The 25743-nt window shown below is 35.8% G+C and overlaps 1 protein-coding gene across 3 annotated transcripts in view; it reads right to left on the bottom strand.

Annotated features, from left to right (window-relative positions):
- Positions 1 to 8528: 8528 nt before the first annotated feature.
- CCDC85A (coiled-coil domain containing 85A) overlaps positions 8529 to 25743 on the bottom strand; it is a 184787-nt gene continuing 167572 nt past the window's right edge. For 2 of the 3 annotated variants that reach the window (XM_081264729.1, XM_081264731.1), the window contains one exon: positions 8529 to 10236. In XM_081264729.1, the coding sequence (XP_081120855.1) occupies positions 10187 to 10236 (50 nt within the window). In that variant the 3' untranslated portion in view covers positions 8529 to 10186. The remainder of the gene's footprint in view (positions 10237 to 25743) is intronic. The other variant, XM_081264728.1, reaches the window with a different exon arrangement.

The following is a 25743-nucleotide window of genomic DNA, read 5'->3' on the forward strand; positions in this document are numbered from 1 at the left end:
AGTCCTATTTTTAGGTCTTTGATCCACTTTGAGTCGATTTTTGAAAAGGATGGTCAAGTTTCCATCTTCCCTATGTGGATATCCAGTTTTCTCAAAACCATTTGTCAAAGAGGCTATCTTTTTCCAATATGACTTTGTGAGAAACAGTTGGCTGTGGATGTGTGGGACTATTTCTAGTCTATCTATTCTATTCCAGTTGTCTATGTGTTTGTTTCTATGCTAATATGCTGGTTTTGGTTATTGTGGCTCTGTAGTATGTCTTGAAATCAGGAATTATAATGCCTACTGCTTTGTTCTTTTGGGTCAAGATTGCTTCGTGTATTCTGGGTATTCTGTGTTTTCCATATGAATTTTAAGATTGTTTTTCCTAGTTCTGTGAAAAATGTCATTAGTAATATAATCTACAGATTATATTGATTATGTAGAACATTTTCAGAAGTATGAGCATTTTAATAATATTAATTCTTCCAATCTACGAACCTTGGAGGGCTTGCCATTTTTTTTTTAGGAGTATCTTCTTCAGTTTCTTTGTTCAATCAGTGTTTTGTAAATTTGTGTACATCTCTCACATGTTTATTAATTTATGCCTAGGTATTTTATTTATTTTTGTGTGTGTGTGGCTATTGTAAATGGGATTGCTTTCATGATTTATTTCTCAGAAAATTAATACTTAGTGTCTAGAAGAGCTGTTGGGTATTATATGTTGATTTTTATATACTGCTGCTTTGCTGAATTCATTTATCAGCCTAAGTCTTTTAGTGGAGTCTTTGAATTTTTATATGTACAGAATTATATCTTTCTCCGTTCCTATTTTTGTGTCTTATTTACTTCTTTCTCTTGCCTAATTGCTCTGGCTAATTTTCTAGTATTATATTGAATAAGAGCAATGAGAGTGGACATCCTTGCCTTATTATCTTTCAGTTTTTTCCCTTTTACTATTATATTGGCTACAGTTTTGTCTCATATAGCCTTTATTATGTTGAGACATGAACCCTGTACACTAATTTATGAAGGACTTTAACCATGAAGGGATGGTGAATTTTTATCAAAGGATTTTTGTGCATCTGTTGAGATGATATGATTTTTAGCTTTCGTTAAGCTGATGTGGTGTATTATGTTTATTGATTTGCATATGTTGAATCATCCTTACATCTCTAAAATGAAAGCAACTTGATCATTGTGAACATCTCTTTAATGTGGTATTGAATTTAATTTGCTAGAATTTGGCTGAGAATTTTATCATCTAGTTTCACCAGGGATATTGATCTATAGTGTTTTGTTTTATTGTTGTTGTTGTTGTTTTGTCTGCTTTTGGTAATAATAGGATCATGCTAGCCTATTAGACTGGTTAAGAGGATTTCTTCCCTTTGAATTTTCTTTAAAAATGATTTGAGAAGGATTGGCATTAGTCCTTCTTTCAAACTTTGGTGAAACTCAATGTGAAGCAGTCTTGTACTTTTCTTTGGGAGACTTTTATTGCAAAGTCACTCTTACTACTCAGTATAGGTTCATTTAGGTTTTTTATGTTCTTGGTCATCAATTTTGTTAGGTCCTACATGTCAAGAAATGTGTCCATTTCTTTTAGGGTTTTTGATTTATTAGCATATAGTTATTTTTATAATAATCCCTAAGGATCCTTTGTATTCTGCAGTATCAGTTGTAATGTCTCCTTTTCATCTCTAATTGTATTTATTTAGATCTGTTCTCTTTTTTTCTTAGTTAATCTAGCTAAAGGTTTGTTTACTTGAAATCACCCCACTTGTCTTTTATGTAGGTGTTGTTTGCTATCAGCTTCCTTCTTATTACTCTCTTGCTTGTAAGGATTGGTATGTTGTGCTCACATTTTTTATTTTGTTACAAGAAATTTTTAATTTATCTCTGCTTTCCTTAGTGACCCACTGTTCATTCAAGTATTTTGTTCTGTCTTCAGATGCATTTATATTATTTCAAAAGTGATTTTTGTTTTGTTGACTTCTTCTATTTTCCCATTGTGATCAGAAAATATACAGGGAGTGATTTCAATTTGTTTGAATTTTTAAAGCTTTGTTTTATAGTCTAATATATGGTGTATTCTAGAGTAAGTTCCATCTGCTGATTAACAGAATGTGTATTCTATAGCTTCTGGGTGGAATGTTCTGTAAAGTTCTGTAATAAAGTTTAACTCTGTTTCTCTGATCTTTTTGTCTAGATGATCTCTCCATTAATGTAAGTGAGGAACTGAAATTTCCCCCCCTATTATTGAGCATATCTTTCCCTTTAGGTCTAAGAGTGTCTGTTTTATATAATTGGATGAATAAAGATTTACAATCATTATATCTTCTTGTTGAATTGATCCTTTAATCATTATACAGTTACCTTCTTTGTGTCTTCTTACAGTTTTTCTTACAGTCTGTTTTATCAGATGTAAGTACTGCTACTTCTGCTTGGCTTGGGTTTACATTTGCTTAGAATATAATTTTTTTATCCTTTTACTTTGCAGTCTGTGTCTTTACTGGTAAGATGAGCTTCTTGTAGGCAGCATATTGTCTTGTTGTTGTGTGTTTTATCCATTGAGCCAATCTGTATCCCACCACCACCTCTGTACAGGGAATTGAACCCAAGGGCAATGTACCACTAAGCTATATCTCCAGCCTCCCACCCCCATCACCCCATGCTGCTTTTTATTTTTTTGAGACCAGATCTCATTAAGTTGCCCAGTCTAGACTCAAATTTGCAATCCTCCATCCTCAGCCTTCCAAGTAGCTGGCTCAGTCTGTATATTTTAATTGGAGAATTTAACTTGTTTATAGTCAAAGTTGTTATTGATAGGTAAGGGCTTACTCATACTTTTAATGATACTTAGGGGCTAAGAGGATAGCTTGGTGATAAAGAATTTGGCTAGTACATATAAGGCCCCATATTTAATCTCCAATACACACACCCATACATACATCACATTATAAATAGTTAATTTTGTTGACATTTTTCTAGCTAATATTCAATTTTCTTTGAATATTCTTTGTTCTCTCTTGTTTGTGACTTAATGATTTTCTGTAGTGATGATGTTTAATTCTTTTATGTTTATTTAAGTATCTTTACTTTACCATGCTTGCATGATGGCAGTTACCTTTCACTATTAGATGTAGGACTCCCTTGAGCATCTTTTATAAGGCTGGTCTGGTGGTCATGAATTCCCTGTTTTTGCTAATCTTGGAAGGACTGTATTTCTCCTTTATTTCTTAAGGACAGCCATGTTGAATACAGTAAATATGGCTAGCAGTTGTTTTCTTTAAGAACTTGGAGTATATCATTTAATTTCTTCCTAGACTGTAACAGGATTTCTCTAATAAGACTCCCTTTAATGTAACATCATACATTACTCATGCATATCTTAAAATTCTTTATCTTTTTACAGTTTGACTATAATAAGTCTTGATAAAGATCTTTTCTGCTCATGTCTACTTAGGTCCTGTAAACAGCTTCCTATACATGGATGTCTGTTTCCCAGGATTCGGAAAATTGATGCTATTATTTCATTGGACAGGATTCTCTGCCCTTAGCCTTATTCTCATTGCTTTTGGGTATTCCAAAAATGTGTATATTTGTTTAGTCAGGGTTATCCCTAAGGTCTTGAATACTCTCATCACTGTTTTTTTCTTCTTTTCTTTCCTTCCTCCTTTCCTCTCCCCCTCCCTACTCTTCCTTCTCCTCCCCTTCTTCTTCCTCCTCTTTCTTTTTTTGTGGGTATTTCAAAAGACCAGATATTTGTTATTCCACTTGATTTAGACTATTTTGGGGACTTTTAATTCTATTATCATTTGACCTATTGAGCTCTTCATTTTCAATATTTCAGTTCAGTTCCTTTTCAAAATCTCTTTGCTAAATTTCTCATTCATATCCTGACTTGTCTTCTGAATGTCTTTTAACTGTTTGTATTCTTAGAAGCTACTAAAATTTTTTTATAATTATTAAGGTCTTTATTAAGAATTTCTTTCACTTTGTTGTCTTTGGAATCTGTGCTACAACATTATTATATTCTTTTGAAGGCATATATTACCTTGTGTATTTGTATTTTGCTCCTGTGTTGAGCTTTGGGCACCTAGTAGAGCAGATATCTCTACCACTTTTATGAGGCAGCCTTCTTAGTAAGTGGCTGAATTCCAAAGCTGTGCCTTGGGGGGTTGGTTGGTTATGCAATGTTGGCTTTGATTTTAGATGTGCACCAAAGTATAGTCTCCCTATAACTTCTATGGCTGTAATAAATGACTTTGGAGCCAGAATATACCATGGCAGAATTGAAGAGACCCACTGTCTCTGTAGTCTCCTTGAGAATGGAGACTTTACCAAGTAGTTGTGGTATAGACAGAATGCATATGGGATTCTCACTGTGTGGCTACCTTTATAATAGGAGTGGTAGTCCCCAATGCAAGGATGATTGGCGTTTTCTCAGGCACTATGGATACTAGCCCTGGTACTAGCAAGGGGCCCTGGTACTGGAAGCCCCTGTAGTGGGGAGGGGCCTGAAGAATTTGACTTCTGACCAATCAGAGGGGTAGGCTCAGTTGTTCTACAGGGAGAGGCCATAGGGTAAACCACAGCACACTCTCTCTGTTGCTCCCACCTGATAGCAGTGTTGGCTAGGATGAGGTAATGGAGGGGGGTAACTGCTTCTTTGGTGACAATTCCTGCCCAGGCTAGAGCTGGGAAAATTTTCTTTGGGAGCCTCCTTTGGCTGTGCAAACCCATGGACAGGGATAATTGCTGGGATTTTATCCCTCCAACTCCTTCAGTTTTAGTGCCTGCCCGAGAGCAAGAAGGAGTGGGACATAGCTAGAGCCAAGTAAAGTTGCTTTTTGGCCCACTTCTGTAGCGTACCAAGGTCAGGGTGACAGCTAGAGCCATGGAGTTGACCAAGACTCCTGCAGTGTGGCCCATTGAAGAGGGCAGCCTTGAGAGCTGTGGTGTTCCCTTTCCACCTTGTCAGTAATAGGAGCTTGAGAGTGGTACAGGGGCAGGGATGGCAGGAATCAGGTGTCTACCTTCAGTCCTAACACTGGCATGAGTCCATGTGTGGGTAATACCCTCTGTTCCCCTCCATATCACAATAACCTGCCTACAGCGCAGGACACCCAGCAGGCTCGGGTCACAATCAGTATCCTGGGTCTGGACCAAGTTGGGTTTGTGAAGCAGCTGCCCACCATGCCAATGTAGTGGAATGTCTGTGGAACCATGGAAATGGGAATGTGCAGGAATTTCTGACCCTTAGAGCAATACAAATTCAGACAATAGCTCCCTTCTCTAGCTGACTCCTGGCTATAGCACACTGAGGGTTCGTTGCTAGGTGATGTGAGATTCTTTCCCAAAGCAATGCTATTGTGCAGATGATGATTACGTATCTAAATGGACTGAGAGCTTATAAGGATTGTGAAACTTTCCAGAAGCAAGGACTGATGGCACGTGCAGTGACAAGAGTTTGCTTGAATTCTTTCATCCTTATTCCTGCAAAGGGGAGACTCCCTCTCCCAACGGTGAAGCCATGGTGCAGATACCAGGGGATTTTGTTCCTTTTACTATGCTGTTGTCCAATATCTGAGTCTTAAGTTTCAGCCTCTGATTTCCAGCGTTCTCTTATGGTCACTCCCCTCAAAATGTAGCTATAGATCTGCTACTTTGGTTCCTCTTTTTGGAGGAGGTAGTAAGTGTTGGGCATTTCCTTTCAGCCACCTTCAATCTCAAAATTAAGCCTTTTTAATAAGGTGTATTTGCATCTTTATTGAGATTATCAGCTATACTTCTGAAGTTCTTGGTTTTTTTTCCTCTTGGTACATTCTTTTCTTTGCTGAGTTTTGTGTTTTCGATTCATAATTGTGGCTTTCCACTAATGCTGGGTGATTCTTGATTGTATACACATTTTTGTACTAAAATTTCCATATTAGCCTGTTATATTTATTCTATAATTTTCACATTGGAGAAGTGGGGCAGGCTTTTAGGCCTCTTTTTTAAAATATTTAGTTGTAGTTGGACACATACCTTTATTTTTTTATGCTCTACTGCTGAGCCACAACCCCAACTCCTGTTAGGCCTCTTTAAGTGTGAAGGAGATGGTGGGAGAAACTTCTAGGTGGCTGTGCTCATTGCTAATAATTTGAATATAAAGAATCCTTTTCTCCTTTCTCCAATTCAAGTACCTTGCTCTCTGTTCCAGTCTGGAAGAAATCCTCTCTATTGCTCTGTTACCCAAGCACAGAGTGGTTGTATGCAGAAGTCAAAATGCCCAGCTAAACCAGGCATGATGTTGCACTCCTGTAGTACCAGCAGCTTGGGAGGCTGAGGCAGGAGAATCAGGAGTTCAAAGCCAGCCTTAGCAAAACTGAGGCACTAAGCAACTCAGTAAGATCCTATTTCTAAATAAAATACAAAATATGTCTGTGGATGGGGCTCGGTGGTAGAACGCCCCCGAGTTCAATCCCCAGGTCCCCCTCACCCCCCCCAGAAAATGCCCAGCTATTGACAGTCACTTCAGGATCCCAAGACACATGTATCAGTACCTTCTTTTGTGTATCTTGAACTATGGGTTTGTTCTTCACTCTGCTCCATTTGTTTCTCTTTCAAAAATGTATTATAATCACTGGCCCATACAGTACACTGTTTGTTATGGTCTAGAGTAATCACCAATTTATGAAAACATCTTTTAAGTCATTTTCGAGGCAAGAGGAGGGACGTTGTAGCAGGTACTCATTCTGCCATTTTGAAGTAAAAATCTAATGTTTCCCAGTGATATGTAAGATACAGAATTAGCTAGTAGTGGAAATTGTTTTATAAAATATATGAGAATCAGGCCAATGTATATTTTTACTCCATCCATAATGGGTCATAATTCAGCCTACCATGGGCCTTGTTATGTATTAAAAACTTGATATGCAACTGTACAGCTAGAATGTTTATGTAGCAGTAGATAGTCCCTTCAGCATTGATTTCCCTACACGCCCTTCCCACCTACCCATTCTGAACAAATGGTATAAATTACCACCACCCAAGGATCTTGACCCTTAAGACTAAGACCATTGAATTTCAGAGTTGAGGAACCTTACAACTCAGCAATGTAGATGTTACCTTCATTTGTTATGTGAGGAAACTGAGGCTCAATGAAGCTGTTCAAACTCGGCTAGTTAGAGTCAAATGTTGAGCTTGCAGACATCTGCCTGTCTAAAGTCAAATATTGATTCAGCATAAGTCAGCATACTTTGCTATGGCTCCATCTCAACGTGATGATTCTCTTCTGTAACTTCTATTGTATTTTCTCAAATTCTCACGCCCAAAACAAAATCTCACAGGTTGAACTGTATTTGTTTTTACAGTCGAAAGATGGTCAACAATGGCTGTCTTTAAAGACAGCAAAATTAGGTTGAAACAGAATGGAGATGATTTTACTTTTTAGTAGCCAACACATGCATTCCTCAGAGGTGCCTTGAGCCTGCTAGGAATTCACCTTGACAAGCCAGAATAAAGCAGGCCGATCTTTCCAGGAATGGCTACCAAAGTTTCTCATGGAAAAAAAGAGTTGGTCCCTGAGGTAGAGGGAGGAGGAAGCTTATGGCAGAGTGCAAATTCTGGTAATTAGGGGAAATAATTAGGTTTACTGCTTCCTCAGATCAAGAAAATGAATGTTTGAAGCAATCGTACCTGGATTTCAAGGAAGCTTTCACTAGATCTAAGATAGTATTCTTCATGTGTGTATTAAGCAACCAGCACCATGAATCGGGGACCAAAGCTGTATTTACACATATGGCAGTGGTAGGCATTCATTAAGTGTTCATTGAACTAAGGAACAATCATCCCAATTAAACTGTCAGTATTTTACTGAGTGTCACATAAGAAAATCTGCATTTTCTACAGTGCCTTAAGCATGTGCTAAAAATGTGAAAGGCATTCATTAAAAGCTAGATTGATTACCAGTCTGAAAGCTGAGAGACTGACAAAAATATTCTGCCGTGATATGGAAATTAACCTTTGTCCCAGGGAAGATCAGATCATAAACTTGTAAAATGATCACATAAGAGTGCCACTCATTTTGATTGATATACTATGTCATTTAAAGTTGGGGCTAATGTTCAGTGTAGGGAGTCTTATTCCACCATGTTATTTCTGATTTCCAAGTAGTATGTGTATTCCCCTATTTATGTATAGGTCATGTGTATGCTTCTTAGTTTTACTGTTTCTTTAGGCAATATACTAGAAGGGAATGACTAATGTTCTAATAATTTGGTAACTAAATTAAATTTTAATCCTTCTGGATTAAAAGACAGCTTTATCACAAACTAATTTTAAATCTCTAAAGATTATTCTAAAATTTTAACTACATTATGATAGTGAATGGTGCAAATTAAGAAATCTCTGAATATTAAATACCTCATTATAAGCACATTTTAAAAATTTTTGTTTTATATTTAGGATAATTATCTTAACACTCCCGTGGGATGGTGATAATACAGATAATTAACAGACATCTACTCAAGGAACAACATTTTGAGTAAGACAAACACTGAGATTAAATAATTTATTACCATTGCTAAGATGAACACATACTTAATACTCAATTTTATGTGGTACTTTAAAAAAATAGTTTTAATACAGTATCAAAATTTACACAAGTATTTTGCAAAAGACCAGTGTCCCTTGTATTAGCTTCTGCAGGTTCAGCTGCAGGCACAAAAACTTGTTTTAAACATTTTCGAGTGTAGGAATACAACAATTTAAGGATAAAAGCACTTCTATGAGATAAGGTGTAAATATAGCAACCAATTTAATACAGTAATACTTAAAAATACATTTTAAAAGAAAGCAGCTTAAACTAACCCAATTGTGATAGAAATAATTCTATAATAAATTATTTTCTGAAAATAGGGTAATGATGAAAAACAGCTCTTTCTTAAAGTATAATGAAATCTCTCACCATTGAGCATTAATACACTGTGTAATGGGCCCACTTTAAAACAATGAATATTTGCTGCGAACCAAATCTGAATAATTTAGAAGATGCCTAAAAATTGTTGCATCCCTACTGTTGTAATCTTGAACTACAGTAAAAACGTAGCATTCTGTCACAGGCCTCTTGCACATTCATACAAGAAACTATCATTGCATTTAGATAAACACAAATACCTATCGTAGCATTTCCAATACACACATTCTAATATTATATGTATATATACCAAAAATAGGAAATAAACTAAGCAAAGCTAACACACCTCTGTTTCAAACCTCAAGCAATCTGAACAAGAGCTTTTAGCCTTAATAATGAAGGACATGCGTTAGTTTCAGAAAATGCTAGATAGCTGCGGTAGGCAAAGAAAGCTTTTTTCATAAATGCAGTGCAATATTGTAAAGTTTACATAAAGTTTATTAAATATACAGCATGTCTAGAAACTAAATTGTAGAAATTGACATCTCACAGCTCGAAACACTTAGAAAAATTTATGTTTAGTTGAAATTGATATACTGAATCAATAGAGAGGTTGGTCTGTCCCCAGAATGTGCTTTTATGAGCAACTCATCAAGATTAAAAGGTTTTTTTTGATCAATCAGAATAAGTGGTACTATGATAGGCACTCTACAAACTCTTGCTACCCTTCTAGCTGGCTAAGAGAAATGATGTGGTCTTCGTAGCACCTCAAATCAAAATAAAACCCCAGAGATCAAATCTATTTGCATCCAAATAAAGGATGCATCAGGAACTTTTCTCAAGGGAAGTATAAGAAGGTGCCCAACTCTCAACTTTGGGTAGCTGGCAAACCTCTCCAATACAGCTTGGTAGAAAGTTCCCACCATTGTATGCTATGAGTCAACTCTTTCCAACCATGCAGTTTTCCCAATTTCATTCTCAGTACTGGGGAGTTAAAAATGCTTTTGTTCTAATGAAAATATTGGTACCAAAATGGCGACTCTTTTTTTCCCAAAGCTAACTTGTTTGTCATGAACACTAAAGTGAGACACAGAATATCAGCTTGATGGGGGAAGTGTGGTACTGAGGGTTTCGGAGGGGAGATATGTGCAATGTACAATCACTCCATATTATTCCATGAGTCCAGGTTTGTGGAAATCCACTCTTCTCTTCATCTCTGTCTGGCAGTGGTGATCTCAGGTTTGAAAAAAAAGAGGGCTGGCTTCTCACATGGGTCCTTTGTACTGGTTTCCTGATAAATGTTGCCTAATTCCAGGACACGAACCTGCAGCATCTCCAAGTTTCCTCCACACAACCTTAAAAAAGAAAGGTAGAGAGTAAGCGTCTTCCTTGTCCTTTCACAGGGATTTGTAGGTCTCAAGGTGGGACTTTGAGGGGGGGTGGGCAAAGATGGATGTGGAGACAAGAGACAAAATATTCACACGAATGAGTTCAAACACAAGATGTGATGAGCTTCTGAAGCACAAGGACTGTTCTACCTTGCTAGCAACCACAGTCAAAATTAAAGAACACGGTGCCCATTTACTCAATACTGGACTGAAAGTTCCAGCCAGAGCCTTTAGACAAGAGAAAGAACCAAAAGGTATGTGAACAGGGAAGGAAAAATGTGAAAATTATCTCTGGCTGTATGCTAAGCTCTTAGGGAACTCTTCAACAGTAACTCCCACCTTCAGAAATTCTCACCTCACTGGAGGTGAACACTGGCATCTGTTTTGCTTTTTAAAGCTCCCCAAGTGATTCGGATGCATAGCCAGATCATCGTAAAGCATACATGAAGTGTCTAATTCACTTAGGAAAATGAAGGAGCTTTTGTTCTTGAGCTGGTCTTAGTCAATGTCGGTGGACCTCTCCAAGCAGGAGCCTTGGTGGTCACAAATCTTAGCTACTAAATAATTCTTTCAGATTGCTAAAAACAAAACATCCAAACATAGGGAACAGATCTTTGAAAGACAGTTAAAAATCGGGACACATTAGAGGGATGTTTGCAAAAGTGAGATCAAAAATAAGTATAGCCAGACGCGGTGGAGCAAGCCTGTAATTCCAGCATCTCGGAGGCTGAGACCAGGGGTGGGGGTGGGATCATGAGTTCAAAGCCAGCCTCAGCAATGGTGAGGCACTAAGCAACGCGGTGAGATCCTGTCTCAAGTGGCCCCGAGTTCAATGCCCAGTACCAAAAAAAAAAAAAAAAGTAAAAGAAAAACAAAAGCAAGTCAGCAGTATACTGTCATTATATAAATTGGAGTAATCCTGACCCACATGCATGCACACACAACAGCCAAAACCTTCCAAGAGTTTTTCACTATGAGGATTATGTCAGATTAATTCCACAAAAATTGACAATGTTCCCACAGGAACAAAAAACTGGTTTCTTCATTAGTTACTCAGACTGTTTTTTATTATGCTATTGCTTTATAAGTAGGTGAATGTTCCAGGGAAACACAATACCATTCACTTATTACTAAGAACAAAGGTCTATCTTCATTTCTAGGCCAATGGAACTATTAGTATGTGTTTCAGCAGATACCACTATTGTCAGCAATGCCCTGTTGTACTCGAGGGGAATTACAGCTATGGTCCTTGAATATTAGGAAAGGAATTGTAGCGCAATGGGAAGCAAGCCAAAAGATACTATGAACTTTGCCTTTTTAGCCCCTCAGTGTAAGTCTACTTCCCAGAATGTGTGGATTGGAACTTTAAGGCCTTACAAGGATCAGAGACGCAAAGCATCAGCTGGCCGTTCTCAAGTGCAACTCCTCATAAATTGTCCAAATATGAAGCACAATGGGCCTTCACCCAAACAGGATGTAGAGAAAGGAAACAGTGGCAGAAGTCTGAATTAAACCAATGATCCTAAGGGGGACACAGGAGTAGGGACTGGGTAACTGAAAAAAATAAATTAGTGGGTGTGCATTTGAGAGCATGACTGAAATCCCTGGTCAAGTATTTCATCAGTGAGTTTACAAAAGCTAAACAGACAAATAAAACGAAAGCATTACTACAAACATTTTCTCTGGGAAGAGAATAACCAAGTAAATGCTTACTAACCCACATCATTATTCCACTACACAGAAGGCAATGATTTATCTCCAGGAAGAATATCAGAAATAATGGCAAAGCCTCTTATCCTAACTTTTCCGTCAGTCTTACAACTGACCTTATGCAAAACTGGTTTTCGTGTTATTATAAAAGCATAGCATTATGAGCCCAAGGCCTCATAATCCTTACTAGGTCGAGAAATTATCTATGAACCTTCCCTGTAATCTGCGTTTTTCTCTTCAGTATTTACTGTGTTTTGCATCTTGGTATATGGGTATAATGGTGACAAATATTTTAAGTTAAGCACTCATATTTGAAAATGATTTAAAAGACAAGAAGTGTTAAGAATCATATAGGGTTAGGATTGTATTTTTTTTCCCCTCAAGTTCTAGGAATCAAAGAGAAAAGTGGACAGTTACAAAAGATACCTTCCTTGTTTATGTTAAACGTTCTTTAGTGTAAGTTTTTGATTTTTTTTTTTTTTTTACGGACCTTACATAGTGAAAAACATTGGCACTGTATGATGCTATTTGAAGCATTTATGGAAATACAGGCAAACAAAAATATCAACACAAAGCTCTTCAAGACCAATGCAGTGGTTGCTTTCTTCTCAGACAAAAAATATTAATTTTCTCATGTCCAGAAATCCTTTATAAGGGAGTACAAGAAACAATCCTGGCACTGAGATATTAGTGCTTTTTGTTCTTTAGGAAATTCCATGATTTCTGAACTTGGGAAAGACCTAGTCCTTAGGAGATATCTGGGCCTACTCCCGACTTCATTATTCAAGATCTCGTGTATGGATCTTGGTTCATTCAAACATAAAATGTGAAAGTTGGAGTTCTTATCCGAATCACCTGTGAATAGAGGTGATTAGATGAAACTCCATCTTTATCTGATTACCCCAGAGCTCCATACTCTTTGCAGATCACAAGAGGATGACTGAGGTTCCTTCTAGTTCTATAATTCATATTGTCTGAAATTTATTGCTCATTACACAGTCAATAGATGAGAAGTAACAGGCACTCTTAGGCATGTAGCTCAATGTTTTATCTAAGGAAAATATTCAAGTTAAAACTACAGAAGGTGAAAAATGGGTGTTTAGGAAATTATGGCATCTATAACTAATTATATTTTTAAAATAGACAACAGATATGCAAGAAAAAAAATATACACAACTTGGAAAAGGTTGCAAAATAAAAAGCAGCCACAACACCAGCAAGCAGGAGCTAAAAAATCTCACCACAGCACATATAAAATGCCCATGGGACCTGTGTTAACATTTACTGGATTCCAGAAACATCTCAAGGAGGTCAATAAAGGTTTGAGAATATCTGGTTCTAACAGAAATACCCTTTAGCTTCAGGTCTAAAAAAGTTTGCTATCCTAATGGAGAAGAGAAAGATAAAAGTATACTATAAAGCCAATTACAACTAGTTGCTTAATATATGATCAGTGCTTAACCATGATTTCTTGAATTTAACAAATGGCTTCCTCTATCAGATCTCAATTAGCTCTTTAAAGTTTCACAAATTGTGTTCTTAAAAATTTAGTCAGCAATTAAAATCCACGTTAATAATTACAATGGATATACTTTATGAAAATAGCTTTCTGTGTGCTCTCTCGACGTATGGATCACCTTCCCCATTCTTCTGTCTCACCTTTCTATACCCTGAGTTCATGGCAACTAGTGAAAGATAAAGACAATATTTTTCATGACATGAAGAACTAAGCAAGCATTACCAAAAAGTTCATTATTTTCAAGAATAGATACAAATAAAGCTGAAGGTTATGTCTTATCTATTTTTAAACACTGATCTTTAAAGAATATCTTAAGTGACAATCCACTTAGGCAACAAATATTTAGAAAATGTTCATAGATCATTCTGGAATACAGAATTGGCAGATCATTTCTGATTGGTTTTTTTGCAGTGCTGGGGATTGAACCCAGGGCTGTGCACATGCTAGGCAGAGCTCTATCACTGAGCTACATCCCCAGCCCTCTGATGGAATATTTTTAATAAACCTGCAATAAAACATTGAAGATAAAAAAGGCAATTGTATTATAAAAATGTGAAGACATTTGGTCAGCACCTTTAAAGTGGTCATAAAGCAATAACTAAGCTATGATGAGGCTTTCAACACAGAATACACAATAAAGCACATTAAACTTACATTGCACATTTCTCTGACTATAGCTTTTTCTGTCTCACTAAGGTCATGTTCATACTCTTTACCCTGTTGACGATCTATAGTTTCCTGAACATCCAAGACCTGGATTTGTTGAAAAAGAAAAGCAAATTTCACATGGGAAATTGTTAGTTGTGATAAAACCATGAAAGAGCTCCATTTTGTAAAAATCCTTTAGTTTTCCCTGTTTGCATATCAGAGCGGAATACTATGCGACAAAATCTATCTAGAATAAAATCAACTTGATTTTCAAATGGTCATTAATAGTCAACTGAATTCATTAAAGTCTAAATCAATTTGGTGCATTTAATTCGGTCATTAAGATAACCTAATAATGTGTACTATTTGGAGACAGTCAATACCTCTTGGTCCATTGTGGTTGTGAGTAATGTAATTATATGCCAAACAGTCCAAATGATATGTAGACATGGCATATAGAAAAGATAACTAAAAAAGAATATGCATATAATAACTAGTGCCCGCAGTTCTTGCCTGAACATATTCCCTAAGTACCTAAGAGAAAGTGGAAATGCCTCTTTGGTAACAAAGAAAAACACTAGGTTCTTAGGATGAAAATATTTTTCATTAGAGTGAAATGTCTGGGGATGAAGCATTTTTAAACAATTTTACAGGCCTATCTTTCTACTCCTAAATTTGTTTTAAAACAATGTTCATTTAATAATTCTAAAATTTTCACATGGATACTTTCTATAATCCAAAAGGAGAGAAAACTTTGAGTGCTTCTGGTCGTTCTTCTCCCTATCAATCGACTTTTAAATCAGAGCTAATGACTTTCCCAAAGGCTCCTGCTAACCTAGCTGGTTCTATTGTCTTCATGGTCCATACTGATGGCCACATCTAAAACTGCCTCCTGAGAATTTGCAACAATGAACAGTAGGGACCTTTATGTCAAGTTCATCCATATTGAGACTAATTAGAGAGTTTATGAATTGGATGTATTTACAGGATTAAACTGCCATCTTGTTAATTAAAAAAATCCTAGCCATTACTATATAGATACCATTTCCATAAAGTCCTGATGCTTGCTTCTTCTTAAATTACATTCTTTACATACCTAAGGGAAATTATTGACTTTGCTCAGTGAATATTCATATAAAACTTTAAAATCACCTTGAACAAGCAGCTCATTTGCCTACGAATTTGATTTGTAATACACCTCACAAAAAATGTACTTCAAATCAGTTAATTTCTACTAAATGAAGTGAAGGCCAATCATGGATTTGAAAGCCATAGAAATATGGTCTTATTACAAATGGGCTAATTTCTCATACCAATTTACAACACTCCCCCTACAAAACATGATCGTGATTTATTACACCCAGAGTTTTCCTTGGAATACATCAGAAAGTGAGCCATTGTTCTAATAATTCCTTTAGAACACAAACTTCATAATATCAAATTTTTAATAGAGACCTTCTTAACAATGCAGACATTGTCTTTTGAAAATGCATCTTAACTGTATTCTTTTTCAATACAGTTAACTCAGAACCAAACATCTCGTATTCAGGGGCCTCTAGTTATCCAATAAAGATGCTTCAGTTGCTCAGTATCACCCATCTGCCAACCAAGGACACTTAAGTGCTCCAATTAATACATAATATCTCCTTCTCTTGAGATAAAATTTGACATGAAAATCAGAAAATTGAGAAGCCCTTCTTTGCCCTCCCTTTCCTTTGAAGCTGCATTGAAAAATTAGAAGACTTTAACGTGACCCACTATGCTGATCAGATAGATTCAAAGAGCCCTTGCCCTTTAACAAGGCAACAGATTGAGACAGTTGGATTAAGAGGGCGAGGTGCTGCTTTTGGAGTTTGTCTAGGCACTACAATGCTACAAAACTGGGTGCCACACTCCAAAAGAGGGCACCTTCAGTCTTAGGATTAATCATTCCAAAATTGTTTCAATTTTCAGAAAAATTATAAAATATATGTAACAAAACACAACTAAAGCATTCTACCTAAATGAAGGATACCTGTTAGGAATTATAGATACATTTGATTTCATACTATGGAACTGATAAATTGAAGCAATTCCTTGAAATTAAGATTTTCATTACCTATTAGTTTATGTTGATCAATTTTACTTATTAGAAAACTCATTATTGGTTAAAAAAAGATACGTTTTACCCAAAATTTTTTGAAGTCATCACAGAATCTGAAGTAAAAGTAAAAAATAAATTAGCTTTACATAAGACCATACAACTTTTTTTAATGCTCTTTAATACAGCATTAACTGGAGTTTGAAGACCTAATTTCTACACAGAAGAGTAGGCTGTTATTTCTGTACTATAAGTTGAACAATGTACTTCAATGCATAAGGTGAAATAGAGTCCCTTCCTCATTCTGACCAACTATTAACTCCCTACTTCTGAAGACATCCATGCTACAAACATTGCACACATACCTATAACAATATTTCACACATATGGATATGCATGCATAGACTTCAACTTCAATGCATATAGGTATGAATCACATTACTCAAAACAAAATGATAAAAATAGAGATTCAACCACAAGTACTCAAACCCATTGTTAGTTTAAAAAAATTAAAAATCATACTTCAAAGATGAAGATTATAAAAGTCATAGCATAAGGGATCAAAAAAATAAAGTATCTATGGTTAAAGCAAGACTGTGAGGAAAACCAGAATACAGCAAACAAGCCACGACACAACTGAGGTTCTGGATAAATGGTTGCACACAGTTGGTTACCTTAAGAGAATGTACCACAGGTTCAGGCTGCTGAGAAGGTGTGGTATGTCCACTGAAGCTAGCTGGAGAGTTGGGTGAACTGTTACTCCCATCAGCCCCTGATGACAACCTAAAAGAACCCTTAGTAGAAAATCAACAACTTTGTTATTAAAACAAAAGTCGTTTATAACTACATAGATGTCATTCAATATGCAATCTCACTGCCAAATGAGAATTAGCCACTTTTTTCCTATGCTATCCTAAGATGCTATCAACCTGCTAATTTGAGTTTACTTGCTGTTTGACCTGCAAGAAAACTAAACGACATCCAACAGGTCCAGATGTCATCTCTGATTTATCAAAGAAAGCAATGTCCCCCAAGGAAAGGCCATTAGAAAAATTTCTAGAATAACATTTGAATCTTAAAGATTCTCAAAAGCAGGGGAATTCATGAATTACTCCATGGCTAAGTTCAATGTGCTAATTCAGCAGGTTAAATGCTACTTTCCATGTGTCTCAGTAGATACAGACTCATCACATTTTTGGACTGAAGAAACTGTCTCTTCTAAACTGCCCTTTGAGGGAAGACCTGTAGCAGAGCATTTTTGAAAAAGACTGGAGCAAATTCAACATTTTCTTCAAGGAATTTTTCTCTCATTTTTTATACTTTTTTAAAAAATGTAAACCAAAATAGATTCAAATTAAATAGTTTACTGATTCAACTCAAATGGTGAGAAATAAGAAGTGAACGTGATTATTTAGACCTGTGTGAGCCACAGTCATCTATCTGTACATGAACTGGGAATCTCTCCCAGAGGTCAGCCCTTTTATTAAAGATTGCTTGCAGAAAGAGTAATGGATCAGTAAAGGAACAGAGAGAAACAGTTACCTACTCTCAAAAAATATATACATATATATATGAATGAGCAGGAATGGAAATTTGGGGATTTTCCAAACGTGTTTTTAAACAAATGTATACATTTTGCCATGTCTAACAGTGATTAATCTGTTAGACATGGCAAAATGTATACATTTGTTATCAACCTAGTCCCCTCAATAGGAATCACTGAAGGTGTAACATATGAATTCATGAAGGAAAGGTGGTTTGGGATGTTAAATTGCAACATCTCTAGGTAAGCTTTTGGGGGTACATTTTAGGTATGGGAAATGTGTGCAAAGCAACCACTAGAAGGTGTGTGCTGTATGCATCCAATGCTATTTACAGAGAAATGAGCAACCCCCAGTGATTTTTACGATTACTATTTGTGCAATTTGGAATATTTTCTCTCCTTGGTACCATCATGTCTTCCTATGTCCCTGAAGGATCCCTTTGCCTACTTGCAAGCCTTCTAGGGCCATGTTCAGTTCCCTGAGACTTGGGCAATCTAGGCAGGTCTTCCTCCACCCCCACGAGCCAACAAGTAGAGGAAGCAGTAAAATATGACACTTAGGTCACTTCTCCAGCTTCTGTCTTCTCTTGCTACTAACTTCAACTGAAAGCAGTTGATGAAACAGGTCAATTATAAAAGGCCAATGGAAAGTGAAATCATAAAATTTTTTTTCCTGTATTGTGTAACTCAAATCAAATAAGACATAATAATTCCTGATACACATCATAGAAGGGAAACTATTTGAAGTTTAAAAATGGTTAGTTAAGAGACATACCCTCCCGCTACCTCCACCACCAAATTTTAGGACAACTTCTCTGTCAAGAGCAAATAATTCCAAAACTGGAGTACGAAGGAAACTCCTCCTCCCTGAATAACCCATGTCCTCGGGCGTTGTGTTTGCTTCCCCCTAGTGGTACAACCCTGCAGAACTCTTCAGAAAAGACTCCTGGAAATTATACAGAGTTCACTTCACTTCACAGTGCCATTTTTTCCTCTGCTAATCTGGTTGTCTTGTGATGCGTAACCTGATTTCTAACTCTGGGCTATCCTTTTTCCAATTCTTGCTTTCAAACACTCTCTGCCCAGTCTTTTTCAAAGGCTTTCTTCCCAGATTTGGCAAAAAGGTAGGCATGTCAATTCTAGCATGATCTTGTTTGGGTATGGGCCTTTATCTTTCAAAATCAATGTTAATAGCATCCTAATAGCAAGTTATCCGGGCCAGTTAGCTTTGTTTCAAAATAAGGGGAGTGCTTGTTTGGTCATATCTCTTCAGAGACAACCAAATGAACATTTTTATTAAAGGGGGTAGGGCTATCGAACGCTATAGTAGAATCTTTCAAAGATGTGAGGGTTATTTAGTAGGGGACAACATCTTTCAAAATTTTAAGTTTACCTCAAATTAGCTTTGAGAGTCATGAACTAGTAATCAAGGTTTATATTTTGTGTTATGCTTGTGATACCAGAAAGCAATAAACCATCTGGTAAAATTTAGTACCAATGGGTACTAAATAGTTTTCTAGGTTATAACATAGTCAAGCCCGTCACTCTACCTTTATTTTGTACTGTAAAATAAAAAGGTTAGCTTTCTGTGTGCTTAACAGAGTAAAGCCAATCCTCGGAGAATTACTGAGGTTCAATCAGTACGTACACTCAGCTAACATTTTTTTTTCCAATTTATTTTCTCTAAGTATGCTACTAAATGAAATGCCGGTACACCAAATGATGTTAAATATTCTCTTGGAGCTTATTTCAGTGAAATTATTTAAATTGTACATGCCTGGTTCAGCAGACGGGAGATTTAAAAAGTGGAAAATCTTCAAATTGGAAATGTGATTCCCAGCGTGAGTTGCTTGTTTTTCAAGCTCCACAGGAATACACACTGCACATCCCTCTTAGCCAGTAGTCAATGGCAAAGGACAAGGAATAATTTCCAGAGCAGATGAGACACGCCTGGTGGTGTTCACTCATTCTCACAGCCCCGGATCTTTCTCATTTCTCTTCATAAAAGGTGCAGGGTAACTTTGTTGTTCTCCTTAGGGGTTGCTCAACTTTAGTCTCCAGGTTCAGGAAGAACACTGGTAACAACTGTTTTAGGAAACGAAAGACAATTCCCATCCTCCCTCCCGGTTTTAGACACACAGCCACCTTCTCCCATGTGTTTGGATTCATTCTCTATCCCCATGGATAACTTTTCTTCAAACAGCAGAGCCATCTGGTTACGCACAAGCAAATGCAGCCAGCTGACTCATCTTCACTCACCGGGAGAGTGGGCAGGCATCGTCCTATTCCTCCGCACCCTTGCCACCACTGCAAGACCCGCCGGGCTCTGGGCCCCCAGCCTTTCTCCATATTTGAGCTGTTTCTAGTTGGAGGTTGCCTTCTATTCTGGGTGGCCTTATATTTGGAACAATACGGTACAATCACTCAGAAAAATACTGTTTCCCAAGTCTCAAAAAAAGCAGATAGAACAAGATGCTTAATGAAATGAACCACAATGACCACGATGGCAAGCTGTGACATGCACCTTCAGCTAGGGAAACACAAACATCGGCAGTCTGAAGTCTGTTGTATTACAGCTTAGATCGATTTCTTCTACATGTTTGGCAAAAGTATAATTCCATTCTCAAGTTTTCAAAAAGAGTACATGGTAAAGGTAAAATGGCAGAAAAATCTTGAAGCCCTTTAAACATTATTGCATGGGTTTTACCTGTGAGAATCAGAATTACCATATGTCTTCCAGGTATCTAAATTGCAGAACTTCATAGAAGTTACTTTTTTTCCCCTCTTAATAATTGGAAGCTGAATGCCCTTTTGTTCAGAAACTCAAGGTGGGAATAATTTCAATAATATGCAGAAAATCTGACACTAATCAAAGTTTTGACAAAATTGCTGCACACCGAAGAGGATGTAATCAACTAAGAAACCTCCACTGCATTAAAGTAACTATTTTACATAGAGAATCTACATGATTATTAAAAATTCTATTAATCACTTAATTCCCAAATGTCTGTTTATTGAAACTAGAGATCACACAACTGTAAAAAAAAAAAAAAAAAAGCAAAATGTTTTCTAAATTTCAGCTTTTTTCCCCATGGTCAAATGGTATAATCCTATGAAAATAATCAGAAGCAAAATAAATTTATTTGAACATGGTTTCCTTGCACTACCAATTTTCACCAACTATTGACAAAGAACACTGTCCCAAAGAACAAGGAAAAAAATATTATGGAAAATTCACAGGCTATTTCAAAAATGCTAGTAGCTAAATGTCGGTTAATTTGGGGAAACTAAATAATATTTTCATTCATTTTTTTGGAAGTTAGTATGTGCTTCTAAATGCTGCTGGCCTCATTTTCACTTGTTTTGAATTTTTGGATGCTGAACAACAAAAATGAATAATGGTCTTAAATGAAGTTTTTTTAAAAAAGGGAATTAGTGTCTAGCAGTTACTACTCAAATTCTTTTCTGAATATGAATTCAGCCCTAGTTCCTACCAAATAAGTCATGCACATTCTATTCTTCACATATAACAGGAATAATTATAAACTTACATTTGGGTAATAATGATGATTTCAACACTGATATGAATATTGTTGATAGTATTTCATATGTAAGTGTGTAATCTATTTCTATCAAAAGAATTATATCCAACAGTTTTCAATATAATTCTTACACTAAACTTCTAAATATTTCTGTGATGATTAATGAGTACTGCAAACTGTATACTTTTACAAATAAGGAGATCTATCATCTGGGTTTGGTTCTTTCCATGGCTTATGCATCTCTCAGATCTTATGTGTTCGATTCAACAACTAAGTAAAACATTCAGGAATTCTACTTTCATTCATTAATGTTTAGAAAGGCTAAATCCTAATGCCTGTCCACTGTGAGAGAACTTATTGCCAAACCCATGAAATCTAAGGTTGCATCTATAACCATTCAGATACTCTACAGAGAATGCACAATATTTACCCAGATAGTATATAAAATAACAGATACACAGGTAAATCTTATGTATTTATAATATAACTAAAGTATAAAAAGAAACTTATATCTCAAAAAGGAAGGAAATATATATGGACCAGACTTTTGTGGAAGAATAAAATGTTTGACTCTTTTAAAGGAAAAAATACTCTTTGGAACCAGGATTATTGATTTCTTATTCATAAGCAACTTTTTTAAAAACCTAGGCACAAAGAAAAATGTGTTCTGGGCCAACCATCATATTTGACCTTCAAATAAACTGTATCTGAATGGCATTTCTATACTAATGAAGGCTTAGCTCTTTGCCAGGATTGGAATCAATCAGTCATGGTGTTTTCTTGAAGACGGCTTTGTAAACCTCAGCAGGTCAGTTGTTGGAGTTATTTCTGTAAACTTTGGGGCTCAAAAGTGGGGAAGCTAATTCTAGTCATCAGTTGGAAAAACAATTCCAAATGATCTGAGGGGCTTCCTATTTTCTGAGGGATTTTGTTTTTCTTGGTCTTGTTTTCAGTGATATTTCCAAAATTTAAAAGTTACAAAAGGAATACCTGAGTGACCCCCACCAATTTCATAAGTTTGTATATTGGTCAGCTACTTTATATACAGATGCATGGCACAACTATTTTAGATACTGGGATGATAACTCCCTAAATAATAAGAGAAAGTAATGCTTTGCACCAAGATTGTATGGGATGTAAATTACAGATTATTTACTATGTGGTAAGTGCCCATGATAGTAATCATGAATTCTAATGCTGTAAACAAGCACTCTTGTTCAAGAAATAAAAGTATCCCTTCACATCACAGAAAATATGCGTACTTCTATGGCTCTTACCAAGTATCTGAAAGACTTTCCATGAAAGTTGAAAATTTGTAAATCTTGTATTTTTGCCCTTAAAATAATTAATGTATCCTGCAGAGTCAATGAAGACTAAAGCCCAAATTTTAAAAGAGCATCTAAACAAATAGAATATATATTATTTATTATCTTGCTGAGTAAAATTATTGTAATTTGTAATATTACTTTCAACAGAAGTGGCAGAATGAAACTGTTGTAATTAAGTTGTCATTTTGCTATTTTGTTATTATGTTTTGGTTATAGGTATTTTTAGTAAGATTATTTTAATTAGCACTCTGAAAGTTTCCATTCTTTTGTCCTACAGAAGAACACATTAAAAGATTTAGCAAGAATATTGTCCTTTTTCCCCTATTATACAAGCAGTAAAATAAAAGCAAAGTAGGAGTCTGAAGTATTTTAAGATTAGTGTTTTCAAAGCAAAAAGATCTATGCACTTTGAGTACTGTAGCAAAATAGATCTTCCTCACAGCAAGACAGCCTTGAAAATTGCATCACTATTTTAAATTCTAATGAGATCCATATGAGTTTCCTTTCAAATAAGAAAATGATACTAATTGCTAACATGATGCAGTGGGCATAGATGTATCTCATCCTATCTAGTCTATTTCCACTCAGCTTTCTCCACCTTATAAGCAAGACTAATGAGTAGAATAGTTTTTAGAAAAGAGCAAAAATTATAAGGAAATGCAGAGATTTGAACCATCCACTTATATCCATTGTTTCATTAGTTAAGTAACTACCCAAATTAAAGGGTTACATAATTTTAAGAATAGCTGTGTACAACTCAGTCCTTTTTCATAAAATACAATGATATTCCAACAATCCTATTGCCAAATGTAAATAATTTTTGAAATTTAAAAACTTATTCTAATTTTACACATACTCCTTTATATAATTCCTGTTTATAATTATGCAATGTGACTCAATAAGAAAAACTTGTAGATAAACAAGCAAATGGTGAAAGAATTAAAAATCAATTTTTTCTCAAAAGTTTCTATACAAGTGTGCCATAGTCTATTTTATTCCTCTAAAAACCTCTGTAAGGGGGATATTATGAGATCTTGTGGAAAAAGAAGAGCTTCTGAAAGTTGTAATGAAGAAGTGAAAATTAAATCCTAAAAGAAAAGGGAGCTATCCAGGTTGCATCCTTTAATCACCAGGCACCTCAGCAAACTGCAGAAATACAGAGAGGGGAAAAAAAATGTCTAAGAACTAGCCACCGCAAGCCTCAGTAATAAAGAATTGTAAAGCAAAAAAAAAAAAAAAGTGATTTTTTTTTAAGGTAATGGGAATAGATAAGAGTCAGTATGACTTGGCAACTTTTACCTTACTGACTTTGAAATAAGAGATGGGGAAATGAATTTTTCACATAGACAAATATGTGGCTTTTGCAAGAGTCAGAGCCTAGGGACTCAGGACATCCCAGGAGCAGATGTTGGATGGTTCTCCAAACTCCTCTGTACTGAAACATGAATTCAATATGGCATCTTTAACCACTATCCATAACATTATCCCTTCAAACTATGACCATTCTTTTAAAGATGTACAAATTTCTTTAAGACATAGTAGTTTCTCTCTTCGTTCTTGCTCAGTTTTGGATCCTATATGTAAATGAAGAAAACAACTTGCAAAACAGAAAACTTTTGCTTTTCTCAAATTTATGGGAATACATAAAATGTTATTCCGTGTAGAAATAATGAAATATGCTTTAAAAATGTTCACTATTATGTTACATTACAAATTACAAAAGATGTTCACCTGGAATTTAATTTGTGGTCTCTGCAATGAAGAAAATTACCAAAAAATTAAAATTTCCAGAAAAAGTTCACAATGTTTCATAATAGTCGAGGAAAAATTTTTTTTAAAAAACTGAAAGTGCTTCCCGAGATAAGTTTTGTTTTCTACTAAAGTTTTGTTTTCTACTATAGTGTAGAGTAATGAAAGATAAATGCACTGGGCTGCTTATTGAACATGTGTGTGTATGTATATATACATACACATGTATGATGTCTCTATCAGATGCTGCATATACACACACACACACACTCCATTGATTAAAATCATAATACTATAGTGTCCTATAAAATGCAGGCTTCTCACTTGATATAAATCAGATGTAATGCACCTAAAGCAAGTTTTGGAGCCCAGCCTTCTTATCTATTATAGGAAACCAACTCTGAAAGCCTGAAGATTGATTGGCTTAAAGTGGTTTCCTGGTACTTAAAGATGTTTAATTTTTTATAAGTCCTGAAGCTTGGTCAAACAGTATCTCATACCTCTATCAGAATATGTACCTAGTTTAGGATGGGAGACAAATTCTGTTTTTCCCTATTATAGGGCAAGGACAGATGCTTTGTCTAATTGCAGGAGGAAAACAATGTTTCACTGAAGTTGGCCAGCCTTCGTCCTGATACACTATAAAACTGCATTACATAGAAGCTCAGATTAGATAAGAGATTTTAAAGGTTGCCTATGAATAGACTTGCAGATGCTGAGATCCTCAATTTTGTTCTCACAATATTTAGTTGTTTGAAGTCAAAAGCACATTTCATTTAACTAAAGAACCTATTCAATTCTGATTTATAATATTTAAGGTTTTCCAAAAGTTGTAGATATTCATTCACTTCATAACTATGAAGCATCTATCAGACAATATATTTCAATAATTTTTTGTTGAAAGAGAAACAGTTCCAATTATAGCCTATAGAGTCATGTCGCCTCAATTCTTTATCTGATACTTATGAGCTGTGTGACTCTGGACAAGCTATGTGACCTCTCTGTACCTCAGTTTCCTCCTCTATACAATATGGGGAATTGATATGTCACCATATGATCTTAAATCATAAGAAAACAGTGCCTGGCTCGTGTAAGTGCTCCATACGTATTTGCTGTCATTATCATGAATGTTTTGGCTTTGGTTGTCAACACATTTTATAATGTGTCAATTTACTTTCACATATCTATTATATATAGAAATAGTTCTCAACCAGGGGCAATTTGCTCCCCCAGAGGGTACATTCGGTAAAAACGTGTACCAACATTTTTAGTTTTCAAAACTGGGGAGTTTCTACTAGCATTTAGTGCACAGACATCAAGGATGCTACTAAACACCATGCAATGTGTAGCATGGG

This window comes from Spermophilus citellus (assembly GCF_964194105.1).
Source record: "Spermophilus citellus genome assembly, chromosome: 13".
NCBI classification, from domain to species: Eukaryota; Metazoa; Chordata; class Mammalia; order Rodentia; family Sciuridae; genus Spermophilus; species Spermophilus citellus.